Source organism: Peromyscus eremicus, unplaced genomic scaffold (assembly GCF_949786415.1).
Source record: "Peromyscus eremicus unplaced genomic scaffold, PerEre_H2_v1 PerEre#2#chrX_unloc_1, whole genome shotgun sequence".
Taxonomy (NCBI): Eukaryota; Metazoa; Chordata; class Mammalia; order Rodentia; family Cricetidae; genus Peromyscus; species Peromyscus eremicus.
Window position 1 is genome coordinate 7062118 of NW_026734288.1, and position 19599 is coordinate 7081716.

Sequence of the window (19599 nt, forward strand, 5' to 3'; positions counted from 1 at the left end):
TCTCTTTGGATTTCCTGCCTGTGCCAAAGCTGCCTTGCCATAAACCAAAGCAGCATACTTATTAACCAATGGGAACAACATCTATTCACAGCATAGAGAAAGACATTCCCCAGCAAGTTACATTTTAATTTGATTTAATACCTGCTTTAAAAGAGAGAAATCACCCTTGGTACTAGCAGTCTATCTATCTATTCAATGCCAATAAAGTCATGGTTATTAGAGTAGTACCTACAAATACCAATTTCCTGAACCAGTACAGTCCTTAATAATAATAATAAAAAACATTTGGGCTTATACTTGTCTGTGTAGTCTACACACCCCATCAAATAAATTTCTATATCTAATAGATGAAGTTCTCTACAGAAAACCACTAAGTAAAACCAGCCAATTAAATATCATAAAGGTGGATCTCAGGCACAGTGGACATATCTACAAAATAATGACTGCACCTAAGTCTTAAAGAATATTTTGGAAGTGGTAACAGAAAGATTTAAAAGCCAGAGGCTAAGTGACTTTGCCCTGAAATTGTATCTCCTGTAATGTCAGAAGTTACAGTCATTTATTCAGCAACACAGCTTCCTAAACATGATCTGAATAAGCATAACAATGATATTCATGCCAAGAAGAGCAAGGGAAAGCTAGCAAGTCCTCAACTTTACATGCTATAGGCAACAAAGGATTGCTCAGAATGGAAAAAAAGTCTTCCTAAAAGAAGAGCACAACTGGTTAAATAATGCATAAGTTAAAATTACAGAAAAAAGAATTTCCACACACAGATGTGAAACAGTTTTTCTTGCTCATTGATGACATTATTAATTGGTTAACATGACCAATTATTTGGTTGGGATCCAGAACTTCTGACAGAGACTCAACTGTTAAATAGGTGAACATTTATGAACTGTGTTCAGAAGTTCCATTTTTGAGATATTATAAGCACAGGAAGGCCTTTACCAGTTGATGATACCTTTGTGAACTAATCTTAGAGAATATTTTGGAAATGGTAACAGAAAGATTTAAGAGCCAGAGGCTAAGTGACTTTGCTCTGAAATTGTATCTCCTGTAATGTCAGAAGTTACAGTCATTTATTCTCAGCAACATAGCTTTCTAAACATGATCTGAATAAGCATAACATTGATTTTCATGCCAAGAAAAGCAAGGGAAAGCTAGCAAGTCCTCAACTTTACATGCTTATAGGCAACAAAGTGTAGCAAGTGTCTTACTTTGTTCATACAGTTTCCATGCAATGAATAACATTTTGTCGACATGATCTCACCATTATTGACTGAAGTAAGAGAAACATAAGAAAAATTAGCCCTTTATCATTTGCTGACATTCCATCTGCAATTTTGTTAGAGCATTAGAGTTCAGTAGACCATCTCCAGTAAATTTATCTTGCTTGGTTGAACACTTCCTTATATTATAGGAATCTGTTAGCAGGCATGGACTACACATCTGCATTAGACACATAAACACACATAAGCAAAAATATTAATCTGAGGTTGACTCTTTACAATGTATTTTTAGTTTAATATACTTGAAGTTAAATGTAAAACCACATACTGAATAGTAGACTAGAAGCAGAGATATGTGAAATACTGTCTGTAGTATTATAGTATTGATTAAGGACCTACAAATGATTCATTCATATAATATGCCAAAATATTTTTCATCCAATTCAATGTCCTTGTAATACTACAACATCCATTTAGAATATTTTTATACCTGAGGCCTTCCCAAAGGTGGCTTTGTCGCAGAGAGGAAGTAGGGAGGAGGTCAGGATAGGATAAGCCAGGGATGATTGCCCAGAGAATCTTGCAGCCTGACTGACAAGCAGCCAGAGTATTTACTTATTTATACAGAATTTATTAATCAGGGATAGATTCATATTTTTCCAAAACATAGATCATATAATTTTTGGTGTTAGGCATGAGTTTAAACTTTTTCTCTTGTACATCTGGGTTTATACATTTAGTTATTATTGATAATCCATAACAGAACAGAGTTATCTTTTGTAATAAATTTCCCCCAAGTTTAGATGTCATTGATAAACAGATGTCTTTTACAATAAATTTCAACCCTATAATCCAATTTTTTAATAAACTACAGGTATATGATAGCCTGTTCTCTAGTTGTTAATTTTTGTGACTTCAAAGACTGTAGACCAAATTGAAATTTCCATGCCAGCCTAGGCAGTTTGCCATGTCCCAAGCAATTTATTAACTCTTAATTGTCAGAATGCACAAAAAAAATCCCTTGGCAAAAGTTGTTGCAGTTATTTTTCAATTTGTGGCATAAGACAATGCTTATATTTTATATCTTTATAGAATGTATTTATACGTCTATTTTTTCATCTTTTCTTTTCTTTCTTTCTTTTTTTTTTAAATGCCGAATTCCATTTATTGAAGGAGGGATGAGGTCAGCTTACAGCACAATGGGAGAACCCTGGAGGGCAGAAGTTCACTACTGATGTTTTACAATCTTGCATCTAAGCTGTTAATGCCCATTATGCAGGATACACAGACAGGGAACTTCCCTTAAACATTTAAGAGGGTGAAACCTGGCAGGGAATTAGCATAGGGTTGATATCAAGGTCAAGGTCAGCAAGCATGACAACAGTTACACAAACAGGGGCCAGGGCCCTGCAGGTCCCCCTTTTTACTAAAAAATATGTCTAATCCTGGCATTCTTATGTTCCTTGGTCATAAAAAACAAAATGGCTCTTCGTGAGCTAACTTTTATCAGAAAGAAAGGTCTTGATACCTCAGTCTATTATCATCTTTTTACATCATTCTTTGCCTATCAATATACGTTTCTGTGTGGGGCTGAGGTAATTTTTGCTAATTTCACTTTCATGATGTATGTGACATGTAATTGTCTGAGTGTATAGTGGGAAAGGGCTTGCAAACTGATTTATGGCCAACTCCTCTAGCCCATCAAATCTTGTTGACCTCTGTAAGTTTACTTTGGTTTGATTATCTTGTTCCTTAATAAATACAGGAACAGATGTTTTAAAAATATCTCATGTCCTCATAAGAAACCTCTGGCTTCTATATGTGTGTCCAAATCTCCAAGGCTAAGAAAGATAGTGAAATAAATAAAGCTATCTTTTTAAAAGTAGAAGGGGTAGTATTCTCAGGCCTTTACTGGAGAAGCTTAGAAGCAGAAATCATGGGAGATGACATAAATCATTCATAAGAAAATTTCCAGCAATCCAATATCCCTAAATTGTACAAATATTAAAAATCCTGAAATCTGCAACATATCAAGATCAAAATTTAAAATGGCATGGAAGCCATTATGCTGCTCAGGTTTGCTGGATCATCTTCAGGCAGCTGTGATGGTTTTTTGACTTTTGCCCTTCCCAACAGATATGGCTGCATCAATATTGTGCATGTTAGTTCAGTAAAAATTTCTTCAAGAAATGTTTTCTAGACTAATCAACCATTGTGCCCCAATTATAGGGGATCCAGATTAATTTTACCTAGAGTTACAAATAATGAGATATAGTTAAATGATGTGTATAACTTTCTATCTTAGATGTATGTTTGTGTTACATCAATGAAATAATATACCATGTTCATTAAAATAAATTAATCTTTCTTCAAGTTGAAAAGTTTACATGTTCATGAACAAAATTATGAGATCAGGCATTGAAGAAACAACATTTTCTGGATTAAATGAGTCATCTTTCCAGTTTTGAAAACTAGTTGTGATTATTTGCTTATATAGGGACTAGTTTCATATTTACTTTCATGGATTCTAATGCTAGAAAGAATTTGCTGATGGTTGTTAATGTTCATTTCGGTCTGTAAAATTTTATTGCAGAAATTCTAATCTCAGGCTCATTAGTAGGCAATTTCTTTCTTGTTATTTTGTCTTTTTTTTTCAGAGCTGAGGACTGAACCAAGGGCCTTATGCATGCTAGGCAAGCACTCTACCACTGAGCTTAATTCCCAACCAGGCAATTTCTTTCTTAGTGGGAAATTATGAATACAATTCCTTACAAGCACCCAAATAATTCCTTCCTTGTTTGAATAGAGACTATTGTCTCTTGCTTTCCTGTCCAGAATTTCTCTTGTTACAGATCTAAGTAAATTGGTGAGAGAATGAGGAAAAAAACAGACAGATATGACACTGGGACCCAAAGAAAAGCTGGGGTGAGGTGTCTGTGTTCTCTGAGGTGAAATCACCATCACAAGTTTTTTTTCAATAATACCTACATTCAAATAGAGTTAAAGGTTTACCATGGTGATAATAGAAAGGCAGAGTTACTATCTAAAGCTATGCAAATACTCATGTTCAACTTATCTCAGTACTTTTTGTCTCTTTAGCCTTGAAATGTTGAAGCCTAAATTCTGAAAAGAGCAAATTATGGTGGAGAGTTTTTTCCCCCTAACTATTAACATCTTCATAAGATCACAAGAGGATTTATAATGTTTCAGCCCTCAGGTGATGAGGGGAAGTTTGTTTGCCTTTTTGTGTATGTCTATGTCTTGGTCCTTGATCTAGAGCCGTCCATGTAAACAGCTCTAGTTAACTCACAGACCTACTCAAGCCTTATTTTTTTCCCCTTATATACTTCTGGTGAATGAATCTGTTATATTTTCCCAAAACAATATGCTTCGTATTTTCATGACATGTTTTGAACATTTTCTGTAAAGCAGTAATTGGCATTAATTATACAATATCATTATAAAATAAATATCCAACATTCCAGAGCAGCAGAAATTGAACGTTTTATTGTATTTAGTGAGAGAAAAAAATTTTGGCATAATTACTGGTTTAAAAAATCTGTATTATATTCTATAAAATCTCAAGTATTAGCAAAACAAAAATATTTATATAAAAGCTGTAGCAGCCTAAGATCAATATCCTGTACTGTAAAATATACAGTAAATTATGCAGTGATTTTGACTTGAAATAGTTATCCATAATATTATCCTGGCATAAGTCTTCACATATTAAATTATTGTTTCTTTCATATCTTGTCAAATTAATCCTATGTCATTTAAATACATGATTATTGTGTAATTTTGTTTGATTCATTGCTGTGTATGTAGATTGTTTCCTAAGGAACTTTTTGTGAACATAAATTTTATTTCTTGGTAAAATATTTTAAAATCACACCAAGCATATGGCTTCCTGATGTCACTCATCTGACATTGAGTAAGGTTTGAACATTTGCTAAAGATTTTGTTCTGTTATCCATATTATAGAGAATCCTTTAATTGCATGAGTACTGGGGTAATAATTACCAATTGAGTTTGTTTCTTTCATGAATTTTCTGACATGTTCTAAGTTTTTAGCTTCTTGTAAAGAATTTTTTTTTTAATTCTGTACATGTGTTAAGTTTCTTCCCATTAGTGATACTCTGTGAGGCTTGAATATCAGAGGACTCCATAACACCTGCAACATTCTTGAAATTGTATAGGTTCTAGTATGGATTATGTGATGATCATCAAGATTTAAAAAACTAGATAAGATTTTCCCACATGCTTTGTATTTGTAAGCTTTCTCCAATGTATGGTTTTAGTGAGTTTATGCGAAGATGATCCATGGGAAAAGGACATAATACATAACACATTCATTACAACTTTAAGGGTTCTGTTTTCAATGGGTATTTATTGGCCTTGAACATGTGAATCATGGGCAAAGGACTTGTAACAATCAGTATATTTTTATCTTTTGTCTCCATTTAGGATTCTTTGATGGACTTGAAGTGTAGAGGCCCTGGTAAAGAACTTGCCACATTTTTCACATCTGTAATATTTTCCTCCTGTGTGGAGTTTGGGATGTCTTTGTAGATGTGAGATCTGCCTAAAGAACTTTTCACATTCTTTGCATCTCTAAGATTGTAATCCTGTGTGTATTCTTTGACGAATATGAAAACTTGAGCTGTGAGTGAAGAAGTTTCCACAATCTAAACATTTATAAGATTTTTCTACTGTGTGTATTCTTTAATTAACATGAAGTTTTGACCTCTGAGTATAGGACTTGCCAAAATCTCAACATTTATAAGGTTTCTGTCCAGTGTGTGTTCTCTGATGAACATGAAGATTTGAGCTCTGAGTAAAGGACTTGCCACAATCTGAACATTTATAAGGTTTTTCTCCAGTGTGTAATCTTTCATGAATTTTAAGTGCTGATATCTGAATAAAGGACTTTCCACATTCTTTACATTGGTAAAGTTTATCTCCAGTGTGTATTTGGTGAACTTGAAGTGATGAACTACGAGTAAATGACTTGCCACAATCTGAACATTTATAAGGTTTCTCTCCAGTGTGTATTCTTTGATGAACATGAAGATTTGAGTTCCTTTGACTTGCCACAATCTGAACATTTGTATGATTTTTTTCCAGTGTGTATTCTTTGATGCACTTTAAGATTAGAGCCTACATTAAAGGTATTTCCACATACATTACAAATGTAAGGTTTCACTACAGTGTATAATCTTTGATGAACTTTAAGTGTTGGGCATCTGATAAAGTACTTTCCACATTCTTTTCATTTGTAAGGCTTCAATCTAGTATGTACTCTTTTTTGAATTTGAAGTGTTGAGCTCTTAGTAAATGATTGTCACATATATTGCATTTGCAAAGTTTATCTCCAGTGTGTATTCTTTGATGAACATGAAGATTTGAGTTCCTTTGACTTGCCACAATCTGAACATTTGTATGATTTTTCTCCAGTGTGTATTCTTTGATGCACTTTAAGATTAGAGCCTACATTAAAGGTATTTCCACATACATAACAAATGTAAGGTTTCACTACAGTGTATAATCTTTGATGAACTTTAAGTGTTGGGCATCTGATAAAGTACTTTCCACATTCTTTTCATTTGTAAGGCTTCAATCTAGTATGTACTCTTTTTTGAATTTGAAGTGTTGAGCTCTTAGTAAATGATTGTCACATATATTGCATTTGCAAAGTTTATCTCCAATGTATACTGTCTGATGAGCTTGAAAATTTGAGGCCTTGTTAAGTGACTGGCCATTTTCTTTACATCTGTAAGGTTTATCTACAGTGTGGCTTGTCTGATGAATATGAAGTGTTGAACTCTGAATAAAAGGCCTGCCATGTGCTTCACATATGAAAAGTTTTTCTCCTGAATTACTTCTCTGAGGAAGATGAAGAGAAAACCCATGGGCAAAGGAATTGCCATACTCTGTACATTTGAAAGCATTTTCTTCAGTATGGATTTTACAATGACCTCTATATTTTGATTCATGGAAATGGAACTTGTCATGTTCTGGACATTTGTATGTTTTTTTGTTAAATAGATTTTATGATGCTTCTTAAATGCTGATAACATAGAAAACAACTTTCCACATATTTTACATTTGCACATTTTTCTCTAGTATGAACCACATTAATTCTGAAAAGGTCTGAGCATCTCCTGTAGATCCTCCCAAATTTATTATGAATTTGTCCAAAACTGGATCTTGGATTCCCCTCAAATTTTGATGGGTGGGTGAAATACTGTCTACATGCTTTGAATGTTGGTTGTTTCCCTTCAGTGTGTCTTGAGTCATTTTGAATAGTTGAATGGAAATTGCAGCATCTGAATGGAAATGATGCAGAGTGAGCTTTGTGAGGAGAAGCTGGAACTTCTTCATCTATACTGTCAGGAATGTCAGTGATGGGGACTACAAAAAGATCATTTCCATCAGCACATGATTCATGCTTTTCATTCTCAGATCTTCATGTCCAAACTCTCATGTGTAATTCAACAAGGCTATTACATTCAAACTGTCCTGATATTTCTCATTGGCAAGTATCCTCTGTATACTCTTTTGTGAATGACTCATGAATGGGATAACAAAACAGAGCTGAAAGAAGTGAAAGACAATCATTATCTAACTGTGTAGAATTAGACAAAAAATAATATACAAACGTTTTTATAAAATGACACCAATATGTGGTAAGTAGCAAAAAGATTTAAACAAAAATCTTCAGTATTTCTTCCATAGGGAATTAATGTCCAAATATGATGAATATGGAGAAGGCCATTTCATGAACTAGTACTTTATAATACAAAAAATTTGAGAAGGTCTTCTTTGAGCATGTAATGTAACTAACAACTGTAAATATAATAGTTAGAATACAAAATGAAACTATTAACCATTATTAAAAATATTCTTTTTATTTTGAAATTGCATTATCAATTTAGATCAAAATATTCTTTCAAAACAGATAAATGACAAAGTTATAGAAATAAAAAAAATCACATATAGATTTTCTGTGATTATTTAATACATGTTAATATGTAGTTATTTAGGAAGAGTAATTGTTGAAAAAAGAATAAAATGATCATGAAAAAATATGCCTATCAAGTCCATAGAGCTTCATGAACATGAGTTCAGAAACTTTCAAAATCCCCACAATTACATTGATAATTCTGTAGGTCTTTCATTTTTTCAGATTCGTAGGAATATCTATTGATAAAAGACTTGCCTTTCATCTCAGCAATTGGAAGGCAGAGGCAGGTGATTCTCTATGGTTATTAGGCCATCCTGATCTACATATTCAGTTTCTGGCCAACCAGGGCTACATGGTTACAGACCCTGTCTCAAAAAAGAGGAAAGGTGAGAAAAGTAAATCATATGTCCAGACAATAAAAAAAATGCCTATAGTGTCAACTAGGCAACGTTGTTCTGGGCAACATTAAGATGGATGGGTTTCTCCTCTATAAAACTAGTTGTCAGGAAAGCAAACCTTGATCTTGGCCTCACTATGTTTTTTCCTAGTGTAACTAACTGATAGAACCATCCCAGATGGCCCTTCAATGTGAATCACAGTCTGACTTTTTCTTAAAGTGTTCTTCACTGACTTGAATGCAGACTGTGAATGGTGGTCAGAGTGCATTACAATGTGTATTTTGCAAAAAGTCTTAGATATCTAATAAGTTTCTATTCAACAACACAATAAAGCAAGCCGGACAGCGGTGGCACATGCCTTTAGAACCAGCACTCAGGACACGGAGGCTTTAATCTCAGAACTCTGGGGGCAGAGACAGGCAAATCTCTGTGAGTTCCAGGCCTGCCTGGACTACAGAGCAAGTTCTGGACAGCCAGGGCAGTTACACAGAGAAATTTTGTTTCCCCAAAAGCACCACATTGATAAAACACCTACTGAATAAAATTTATATGTTCAAAGTAGACTGAAATGTAGAATTCTATTTCAAAGTAAAATATCGTAACTCAGAATTTACTTGTGAAATTCAAAAATTCTTTTTTAAGTGTAAATTTAATTTAAATATAATTATATTATTTCATTTTAACGTTATCCCTGCCACTTTTCCTCCAACTCCTCCCATATCCTCAAATCAATAATATAACCTCCAGTTGATAATTGTTACAGTTATATATTTATGTAAATATTTTTTCAAGTATATATACAAAATATATAACCTCAGAATGTTAGTCCAGCTTTATTGTTAATGATTATATCATTTCAGGCCTCACTACTTTGCATTAGACAAGCACTAACAGGGATAACCCATGGCAGATGGCAATTCTCCTTGTCACAGCATTCAATAGGTGTCTTTAATTCTTTGATTAGGGATTTGAGATAGAGGGACACTGAATTGGGAAACAAAAATTTGGGACAATTTTTAAGTTATGATGGAAGGAAAGTCAGTACAATAGGTGAAAGAGAGACTGATAATAACCTTAGCACCAAGCATAAGAATCTTGATTCAAATGTTCTGGTATAAAATATGTATTTTCTGGTATAAAATATATATTTTATATCAGAAAATTTAAATGAATTTTAATTACAAAGAGGAGTAACTATGATTATAGACCTGTTCTTGATAATCTTGACAATATATTTATATATTTATTGACTATATATGTGGGCATGTATATGATTGGATGGTAGTTTTCAGAAACCTCTTTCCACTCACTGTGTCCTGGTGATTGAACTCTGGTAATCAGATTTGCAGCAAAGTATTTTTATCTCTCTGGACCACAGTAGAAATCTTTTGAAGAAACACAGACAACTGTACTTCTGTAGAAGCTTTTTAAAACATGTATATATCACGACAATTAGGGTGTTTGGCCATCCCATTACCAGAGTAGGTCAGTTCGGGCTGACTCTCAACCATTGCCAGCAGTCTGTTGTGGGGGTATCTTTGTGGATTTCTGTGGGCCTCTTAAGCACTTTGCTTCATCCTATTCTCATGTGGTATTCATTTACCATGGTCTCCTATTCCTTTTTCTCCCTCTCTGTTGTTGATCCAGCTGGGATCTCCTGCACCCCCAAGCTCTCTTTCCCTCAACCCTCGCCCTTCACTACCCCCACTCATATCCAGGCTGTTCATGTAGATCTCATTCCATATCTCTGTCATTGAGCGATCCCAATTGTCATGCTAGAAACCTCATCCAACTACTGAGGGATCTGGATGCAGAGATCCATGGCTAGGCCCCGGGTGGATCTCTGGGAGTCCAATTAGTGAGAATGAGGAGGGTTTATATGAGTGAGAATTGTTGAGACCAAGGTTGGATAAAGCACAGGGACAAATAGCCAAACGAACGGAAACACATGAACTATGAACCAATGGCTGAAGGGTCACAAACTGAATCAGGCCCTCTGAATGGGTGAGACAGTTGATTGGCTTGATCTGTTTGGGAGGCATCCAGGCAGTGGGACTGGGTCCTGTGCTCATTGCATGAGTCGGCTGTTTGAAACCTGATGCCTAAGCAGGATCGTTTGGCACGGCCTGGAAGGAGAGGACTGGATCTACCTGAACTGAGACTACCAGGTTGATCTCAGTCCGTGGGAAAGGCTTTGCCCTGGAGGAGATGGGAATGGGGGCGGGCTGGGGGGGTGAGGGGGGCCGGAGGGGAGAAAATAAGTGTGTACTAATATACTTGCACGCATAAATTAATTAAATCCAGTACTATTAAAACAAAACAAAAAAAACATGTATATATCTAAAAACAATTTAAATATCTTTACTAAATGATGGTGTAGCCAATATCCAAACTTGAAATTGTGTGCCAACAAATAATGCCATATTGTTATACCATTAGATTTCTGGATCACTCATCCTTCACTAGAGAAGCTTAATATAGAGATTTTGGAGAACTAATCCCTACCTGGGATTCTTTTGTCTTAATCCTTGCATCAGGGTTCAAGCACATATGAATAAATGGATGCAGAGAGAACATAAAGACAAAAAATGGAAAATGACTCCAGGGAAGAAGCTTTCAAATATTATAGGAATAATGGCCATACAATCACCAAGTGTGTGACAGCAAGGCCAAAACTCACAGAAGCTCAAGAAAGATAAAAATCTCAGCTTTTAAAATGGAAAGTAGGCCAATAGTCACAACTTTTTGACTAGAACATGTGCAGTTCTTAGCTTCCATGAGTAAGAAAATCTGTTTTTCAATTGAGTAACATCAGGGTATATCAATCATATTCAAAGCCTTGTGTTCAGAAATAGTTGGCCAGCAGAAATCTTCCTCAATTTTTTAATGTATTTTCTGTTATTTCTTTGATAGAGAGAATGAGATGGGATGTGGGAATCAGGACATTAGGTTAGTGTGATAAAGGGATGGTATGCAAGGGGGTAAAAGAAATAACAATAAATTGATCCAGATACATTGTAAAATTTTTCAAAAACCACAGAAAAACACTAGAATCACTGTCACATAGGAGAAAAATTCAGACGTGTATTGGAATACAAAATAAAGCACCACATACATTGTGAAATTGGTATTGGCATTCTAAATTTCATCTAAACACTATTCTGTAAATGAGGGAAAATCATGTAAAATTCTCTGTGTGCTTGATCCTAGTACACAATTCTAAATAAAATTCTCAGGCATCACTTCTACTGAGGAGCTGGGCTAATCCAAATGAAGTTATTATTTTTTTCTTTCTTTGTACTCCAAAAATTAACCAATTTCCTTCCAACTTACCTGAGTCTCTACATTCTACTTCCCTTATGTTCATGATCCAGGGTTCCTTGTTCTGTTCAAGACAGGTGACTAACTCTGGTTTTGATACAGAAAGGCCTAGGAATTATAAGAGAGATATGAAAATTACTTAACATTATGGGAAAAAGACGGGATCAAACACAGGCTTTTACTCAGTGGATATGAAGTTACATAAAGAAAGACTCCTAAGTGGACTCTTATTACAGGTGTTATAGACTTTTAAGAAATCCATAATATTAATTTTGTATACATTCAACTTTCCTTATATTACCCCATTACAAAAATAAAACTATTATAATCAAACTGTATTCAAACATTATTGCTACTGACTGACTGACTGACTGCAAAAAAAAAAAAATTGGATTGAAGGAAGTATTACGTGTAACTAAAGTTTTCCTGCATGGCCCACAGGTTACCACCAGCTCTGGGAGCTATTGTGGCCTATGTTTTTATCTAAGCAGCATGTAGCCCAGAAACCTCATTTTTGTTTTGTACTAGCAAAGGCTTAATCCACCATGCAGCTTAATGTGCCACTTGCAGAGGCCTCATTCCCATCATACAGCAGGTCGAGCGCACACACTAGGAACCCAACATTAGCTCAAACCGGCAGGCTGCCGCTCATTTGAGAGAGACAATTAGGAAGCTGTTTTTAGCTCCGTTTTAGAATCTTTTCTCAGGTTTTAGGTGGAAACTCTTGCCAACATGTTGGGCGCCATTTGTAACTAAAGTTTTCCTGCCTGGCCCACAGTCAGGACAAATCTCTCTCACCCACCAGTCTCACAGCCGCTCAGACCCAACCAAGTAAACACAGAGACTTATATTGCTTACAAACTGTATGGCCATGGCAGGCTTCTTGCTAACTGTTCTTATATCTTAAATTAACCTATTTCTATAAATCTATACCTTGCCACGTGGCTCGTGGCTTACCAGCATCTTCACATGTGGCTTGTCATGGCGGCAGCTGACAGTGTCTCTGACTCAGCCTTCCACTTCCCAGAATTCTCCTTCTTGTCCCACCTATACTTCCTCCTGCCTGACTACTGGCCAATCAGTGTTTTATTTACTAACCAATCAGAGCAACACATTTGCCATACAGAACATCCCACAGCAATTAGGCTAAATTAAAAGACCTTTTGTTTTGTTTTGTTTTTTGTTTGTTTGTTTGTTTTTCATCTTTCTTTATTAAGAAATTTTCTACTCACTCCACATGCTATCCACAGACCCCTCCTCCTCCTTCCTTTCATGCCACAGCCCTCTTTCCAAGGCCACCCTGCATCCCCACATCCCCAAAATCGAGGTCTGCCATGGGGAGTCAGAAAATCCCAGAACACTGAGCCTAGGCAGGTCCAAGTCCCTTCCCACTGCACCAAGGCTGTGCAAGGTGTCACACCACAGGCACCAGTTTCCAGAAGCCCACCCATAGACCAGAGACAGATCCCAATCCCCCTGCCTGGGTGCCCCCCAAACAGTTTGAGCCAAACAACTGTCTTCTGTATCCAGACGGCCTAGTCCAGTCCCATGGGGGCTCCACAGCTACCAGTCCACAATTCATGGGCTTCCACTAGTGTGGCCAGTCTTGGCTCAGCCATTAAAGGCTAGGCTCACAATCAAAAATATAAGTTAAAAGACCTCTTAAAATAAGAAAATTTTCAGTCAATATTACACTCACCAATATGTAGAAATAATTGAAATTCATTGATAGAATACATTTTAAAATACTAATTCAAGTTGCTAGACATTTCTAGGGCTAAGCAGCAATCATGAAAGAATTTATTCTCACCTATTGAAACCAGGTTGCTGTAGTTCTGCAATGTGAGATCTCTGTACAAATCCCTCTGAGATGTGTCCAAGCATTCCTATTCCTCCTTGGAGAAATTGATGGCAACGTCCTTGAAAGTCAATGGACTCTGAAGTGAAAATTCAATTTTTCATTGTTATGATGGTTTGAGTCTCTATTTAGCCCAGAAAAAAAAGCATTTAACTAAAGAACTTGCTGTGTTATCAGTAATCGATATGCAAGTTTCAAATGTTACATATTAAGAGAGAGGATGTTGTGACATTTTTGTGAGATCAAAGTTCCCAATATCTAAACATTTCATCAAATATGCACCTTTTTTCAGGGATAAATAATGTCTGAAGTTGTCCACAATAGGAATTGAGTTTCAACATGCATCTCTAAAATCATAAAATTTGTAAATATTTCAGATCAAGAACTCATGTAGAAAAGTCATAGTGTAAAATAAAAAAAGCAGGAAAGGGTGGAAAGAAGGATGTAGAACCAAAAGGACACTGATAATAAAGAATTTATATTCAGAATATAATAAAAAAATATAGTTTTCTTACAATGAGGAACTATAGTGAAGGTTGAGAGCTCTGCAAAGAAGCATTTAATTGTGCAGTGTCTACCTGTCCTATCCTTGTCCATGGATTTACCTGAAAACATGCCATCTGTCCTTCTCCTTCCTTATGGATTCTGTCAGTAAGTTTATCTTAAAGTTTCACCTTTCTGATACTATTCTGTGGGCAAAGGCAACAGCATCTGCATTCCCTGATACCATACTCAGAGACCAGAAAGCAGGAAAAAATGTCCCCGATCAGTGACTTGAGACACAACAGAGATGCAAAAACCCATGAACTTTTAGAGACAGATCAAAACTTAGCTTCTCCTTTCCTGCACTGGGAGGGTCTGTTATTCTAGTGGATCATGGAAATCTCTGCAACCTGGGTATGTAGCTTCAGTGCCATCCTTTATACTGTGCACAGCCGTTTTTAATTGAATCTGAACACAGCTGTAAGAAGTTGCAGTGACCCCTTCCTCACATTTCATTTCCTTGAGATCATTAATTAAAGCATAACTGACAGATGTATTTGAAATAGTGGATGGAATCTGAGGGGTAGTAACACCTGAAAGTATTTCTCTCACTGGGTAAGAAATATACTTACCTACACCCAAGGCACAGCAGGAAACTGATGTCTCCCCAATGTCTCCAATGAGGCATTATTTTTGTTTCCAGGTTTCATTTTAAAATTCCATCATTTCACAGTTTCACAGTGAAACAAATTATTAGATTCTTTCTCAAGTTTCTTTTGAACAGGGAAGATAATTCTTTTGGATTCACCATCAAATGCCATACCTATGCAAACCTTAATATGACATGCCTACATCCAGTTTAATAGCTTTGGTTGTGAATGAAGACAGTTCAACTCAAACCACCTAGATTTTTCTTGTTGAAATTTTGATTGTGAAATCCACCTAAATATAAGTACTCTTTGCCACCCAGTTATTCCTCAGTTCATTTGTTTAAAAAAATTACTATATAACCATAGGATGTGATACTGCATTCAGTTGCAATCATAACCTGTATTGTTTATCTTGATTCTCTCAAGGAATGCCATAGTAATAATTCAAATTTCACTTCAATATTCAAATGGAGTATTTCAACTTTATCTAACTTTTTCTTGTCTATTTCTTTCTAGGTAGTAAAAATCCAGAGATCATGGATGTCTGCCATGAACATGAGGTTGCAGAAATGCAAGGTGCAAAATAGAGTGGCCAGGTTTCTTTCCTCATTGTTAGATTAGTACAATCTAGATTGCTAACAGTCTTGTCTTAGAAAGAAACACAAATTGAAGCTGATGCCAGAACATTCTGATAATGGGCACACAAAGAGCATAGGAAGTAGTCTGTGTAGCAGCCTTCCAGCTTTTAAAGTTAACGTGTTCTAAAATCCATGGGCTTGTACCAAACAGAAAGACATTCTGTATTGAAGCACATTCTAACCCTTGACACACTGAAGACAGATAGAAATGATTTATACAACAGACATTTCAAAGTCTAGAATGTGGTAATGTGCTATTGCTTAAGATTAATATGTAACACTGGTAGAAGCCTATGAATGGTAGACTAGTGGCTGTGGACCCCCATGGGACTGGACTAGGCCCTTTGGATACAGAAGACAGATTTGTGGTTCAAACTGTTTGGAGGGCACCCAGACAGGGTGATCGGGATCCATCCAAGGGGCATAGGCAGGCTTGGGGGGCCCAGTGCCTGTGGTATGATGCCTTGCACAGCCTTGGTGCAGTGTGGAGGGACTTGGACCTGCCTAGGCTCAGTGTGCCTGGCTCTGCTGACTCCCTATGGGAGACCTTGCTTTGGGGGATGTGGAGATGTGGGGTGGCTTGGAAGGGAGGGCCAGAGGGTAAGAGGAGAGAGGAGATAGGATCTGTGGGTGGTATGTAGAGTGAGTAGAAAATTTCTTGATAAAGAAAAATGAAAAAAAAAGATTAATGTGTATCATTGTTTTCATACATGTTTTTCTCTATGTACTTCCATATATTTGTATTGCATGGTTATCTATTAATCAAAACATTCCATTTCCTTATAAACATGATTTAATAATCATATAATATGTGTGGTGGTATGAATAAGAATAACATGCACAGGCTAGTATATTTGAACCCTTTTTTTCCCAAATGACTTACTGTTGGGATAAGTAGGTGAGACATTCCAGGAGTTGCTGTGGCCTTTTTTGAGAATGTGTATTCTGCAAGTAGACTTTGAGGTTTCAGATGCCCTTGCTAGGTTCAGTCTCTCTCTCTCTTGGCATGCTGCCTGTTAATCACAATCCTCTATTCAGGGACACCTCTGACACTTGACAGGCCTCAGCAGCTTTCCTTAGTCATGGAATATGGTTGAATAATGAGTTTTCTATCCTTGATTCTAAAGCCAAGCCAGGTGGCTAAAGCTGCCATATCTGCTGCTTGTTGGCACTGAAGCATAGCCTCCTTGTTCAATTATATCCTCACCAGATTTCCCTATTCCATGCTTTCCTTCAGTGCTGAAGGTTGGCTGTACTGGAATTTACACTGCGGGTCAGATTGACATAAAACTCAGACTTCCACTGACCTCTTCTTCTGGAGTGCTGATATTAAAGACATTCATGACCTCACCATGCTCTAAGATTTTCTTTAATTTGCTTTGAAAAGTTAGAAACTTTGCTCCATGGGATCTTTCCCTGGGGTTACCACATACTTTATTCCATTTCATTTATCTCCTTGAACTAAGAACTTAGCTCCATTCTGATTCCTGGTACTACTTTTCTCCTCAAAATATACTTTATATTTTTCTTTTCTCAGCTTGCTCCTTTACGTCATAAATCATTATAAGTATGAACACTAGAAAATAAATAATAGTGTCTAAATAGGCTGTTTTGAGATTTCCTTTGCTTATGGAATTAATCCAACATTCTTCACTTTGGCCACAGGCAAACTCTTCAGACAAGGGCAAAAGGCAGCCACATTATTCAACAAAATATTACAAATATGGTGTCTAAGCCACATACCAAAATTATTTTTATTGAGAATCCTTGAGCCAAGCCCCACAGTTAAAATCTTCCAGTCTACTACTCTGGCTGACTTATCCCTACTTAAAGCATTTCACTGCTTTCCTACCCCAAAATACTATAGTCAAATTCCTCTAAACAACATCATGGTCAGGTCTACTACAGTAATATCCCAGTTGTTACTACAAACATCTGTCTTAGAATTTCTATTGCTGTGAATTGACACTATGACCACTGCAACTCTTATAAAAGAAGACATTTAATTGGGTAGCTTACAGTTCAGTGGCTCACTCCATTGTCATTATCCTGGGACATGGCTGAGTGAAGGGAGATATGATTCTGGACATGTAGCTGTGAGTTCTACATCTTGAGAAGGCAATAGGAAGTGAACTGAGATACTGGGAGTAGCCTGAGCATATCTGAAACCACAACTACGACCCCCAGTGACCCATTTCCTCAAACAAGGCCATGCCTATTCCAACAAAACCATATGTCCTAATAATGCCAGTCCCTTTGAGGGCCATTTTATTTGAAACCACCACAGACCCTGAAGAAGCCTACAACATAGAATAGCAACTGGTCTGTTAAGATATACTCATTGATACCTTAGTGAGTACAATTTCATAGGATAATCCACTTTCAAACTCAAATTCAGGGCAACTGTAGAAAGTAATTCTCATGATGGAAACCATTTATTGGGCATACCCCTGATTGAGTATATTCTGGTCCTTAGGGGAGTGATTAATATTTTTAGTCTGATAAATGGTCACATTATTAAACTGCTACATAAAAAAGCAACCTACAATTCATGAGTTAGTGTCAAAATACAATCTCAAGTTATTTAAGAAGGAAAATAAATAAAAGACAAATTGCATGGACAGCTATTTCTCAATATTTGAATTGGTAATTTCCAAAAGGTATGATGTAGAACCACACACTTTTCTTACTCAGTGAGAGATACAACTTAAATCCAATATTGAATTTCTTTCCATCACAATGAGAATGGCAATCATTAAAGATGACAAACACTATTTTTGCCCTAGAAAAAGTGAAACAATTTTTCTGATCTGACAGGAAAGTGATTTACTGATAAAAACTATGAGGAATCTGAATGTTTATGCTTAATGAGGAATGTGTATCACATGGTCTGCTTTATCATGAGTAGTAACGTACAAGAAACCTATTAAATACCATAGTTGTGGATCCCCATCACAATGGACTGTTATCTAGCAATACAGAACTTCTGACAGAGTCTCAGCTTTTAAATAGGAAGACATTTGTGAAGCTTTCTCAGAAGTTGAGCTGCTTAGAGGTTATAAGTATAAAAAGGCAGTAACCAGGAGATGATCCCTTTCCATGAGATGAGGAGCATTTTATTCACATATTCTCATCATTACTCTTGGAAATAAGAGAAGCATGAGCCCAAATCATCTTTCAACTGTGACTTTCTTCAAACAACAATGTTCAGCAGAGCATCTCAAGTGAATTTAAGTTTTTTTGTTTGGACATTTCCTTGCATTGTAAGAATATGCCAGAAGGCATGAGACCACACATGGCCATTCACACATACACACACATAAGCAAAACACTAATCTCATATTGTCTCTTTACAACATAGCTTTAGCTTAATATATTTCACCTTAAATGTAAAACCACATACTGTATAGTAGGAGATCTGAAATATATTTATGGGAAATAATGTGTTTAGTATTATAGTATTCATTAAGGACCAAAAATAATTCATTATCATAATATGTCATATATTTTAAATCTAATTCAATGTCATTGAAATGCTATTATAGCCACTTATAATAGCTCTTTGTAAGTTATTTCCATAAAATATTCTGCATTAATATTTATCTAGAATAATCATCCAATATGCCCCATTTATACATACACAAATGAGTATTTCCTAGAGTTACAAATAAAGGGTTAGAATTGAATGATGTAGATAATTTTCTAACCTAGATAGAGATTTGTATAATATCATTAAATATAATACACTTTATTCACTAAAATAAGTTAAGCTTCCTTTAAGTTTAAAAGGAGTTATAAAATTTACATTTACATGGAAAAATTCCTGATGTAAAGCATTGAAGAAACAAATATTTCTGGGTTAGATAAGTCATTTTTCAACTTATAAAGTTAGTTCAAATTTATTTGCTTATTTGGTGACAAGTTTGGTATTTACCTTCATAAATTCTAAGAAGAGGTCATATTTGTTGTGGGTTGTTCATGTTTATTTCTGTCTATAAGTTTTATTGGAGATGTGCTACTCTCAAGACTCATTAGTACTTAAATAAGCAGAC

At 35.8% G+C, this 19599-nt stretch overlaps 1 protein-coding gene across 1 annotated transcript in view; it reads right to left on the minus strand.

Annotated features, from left to right (window-relative positions):
• Nucleotides 1-5695: 5695 nt before the first annotated feature.
• LOC131900967 (zinc finger protein 100-like) overlaps nucleotides 5696-19599 on the minus strand; it is a 38193-nt gene continuing 24289 nt past the window's right edge. The window contains exons 4-5 of the mRNA XM_059252270.1: nucleotides 11931-12026; nucleotides 5696-5895 (exon numbers count right to left, since the gene is read on the minus strand). Coding sequence (XP_059108253.1) covers nucleotides 5696-5895; nucleotides 11931-12026 — 296 coding nt within the window. The remainder of the gene's footprint in view (nucleotides 5896-11930; nucleotides 12027-19599) is intronic.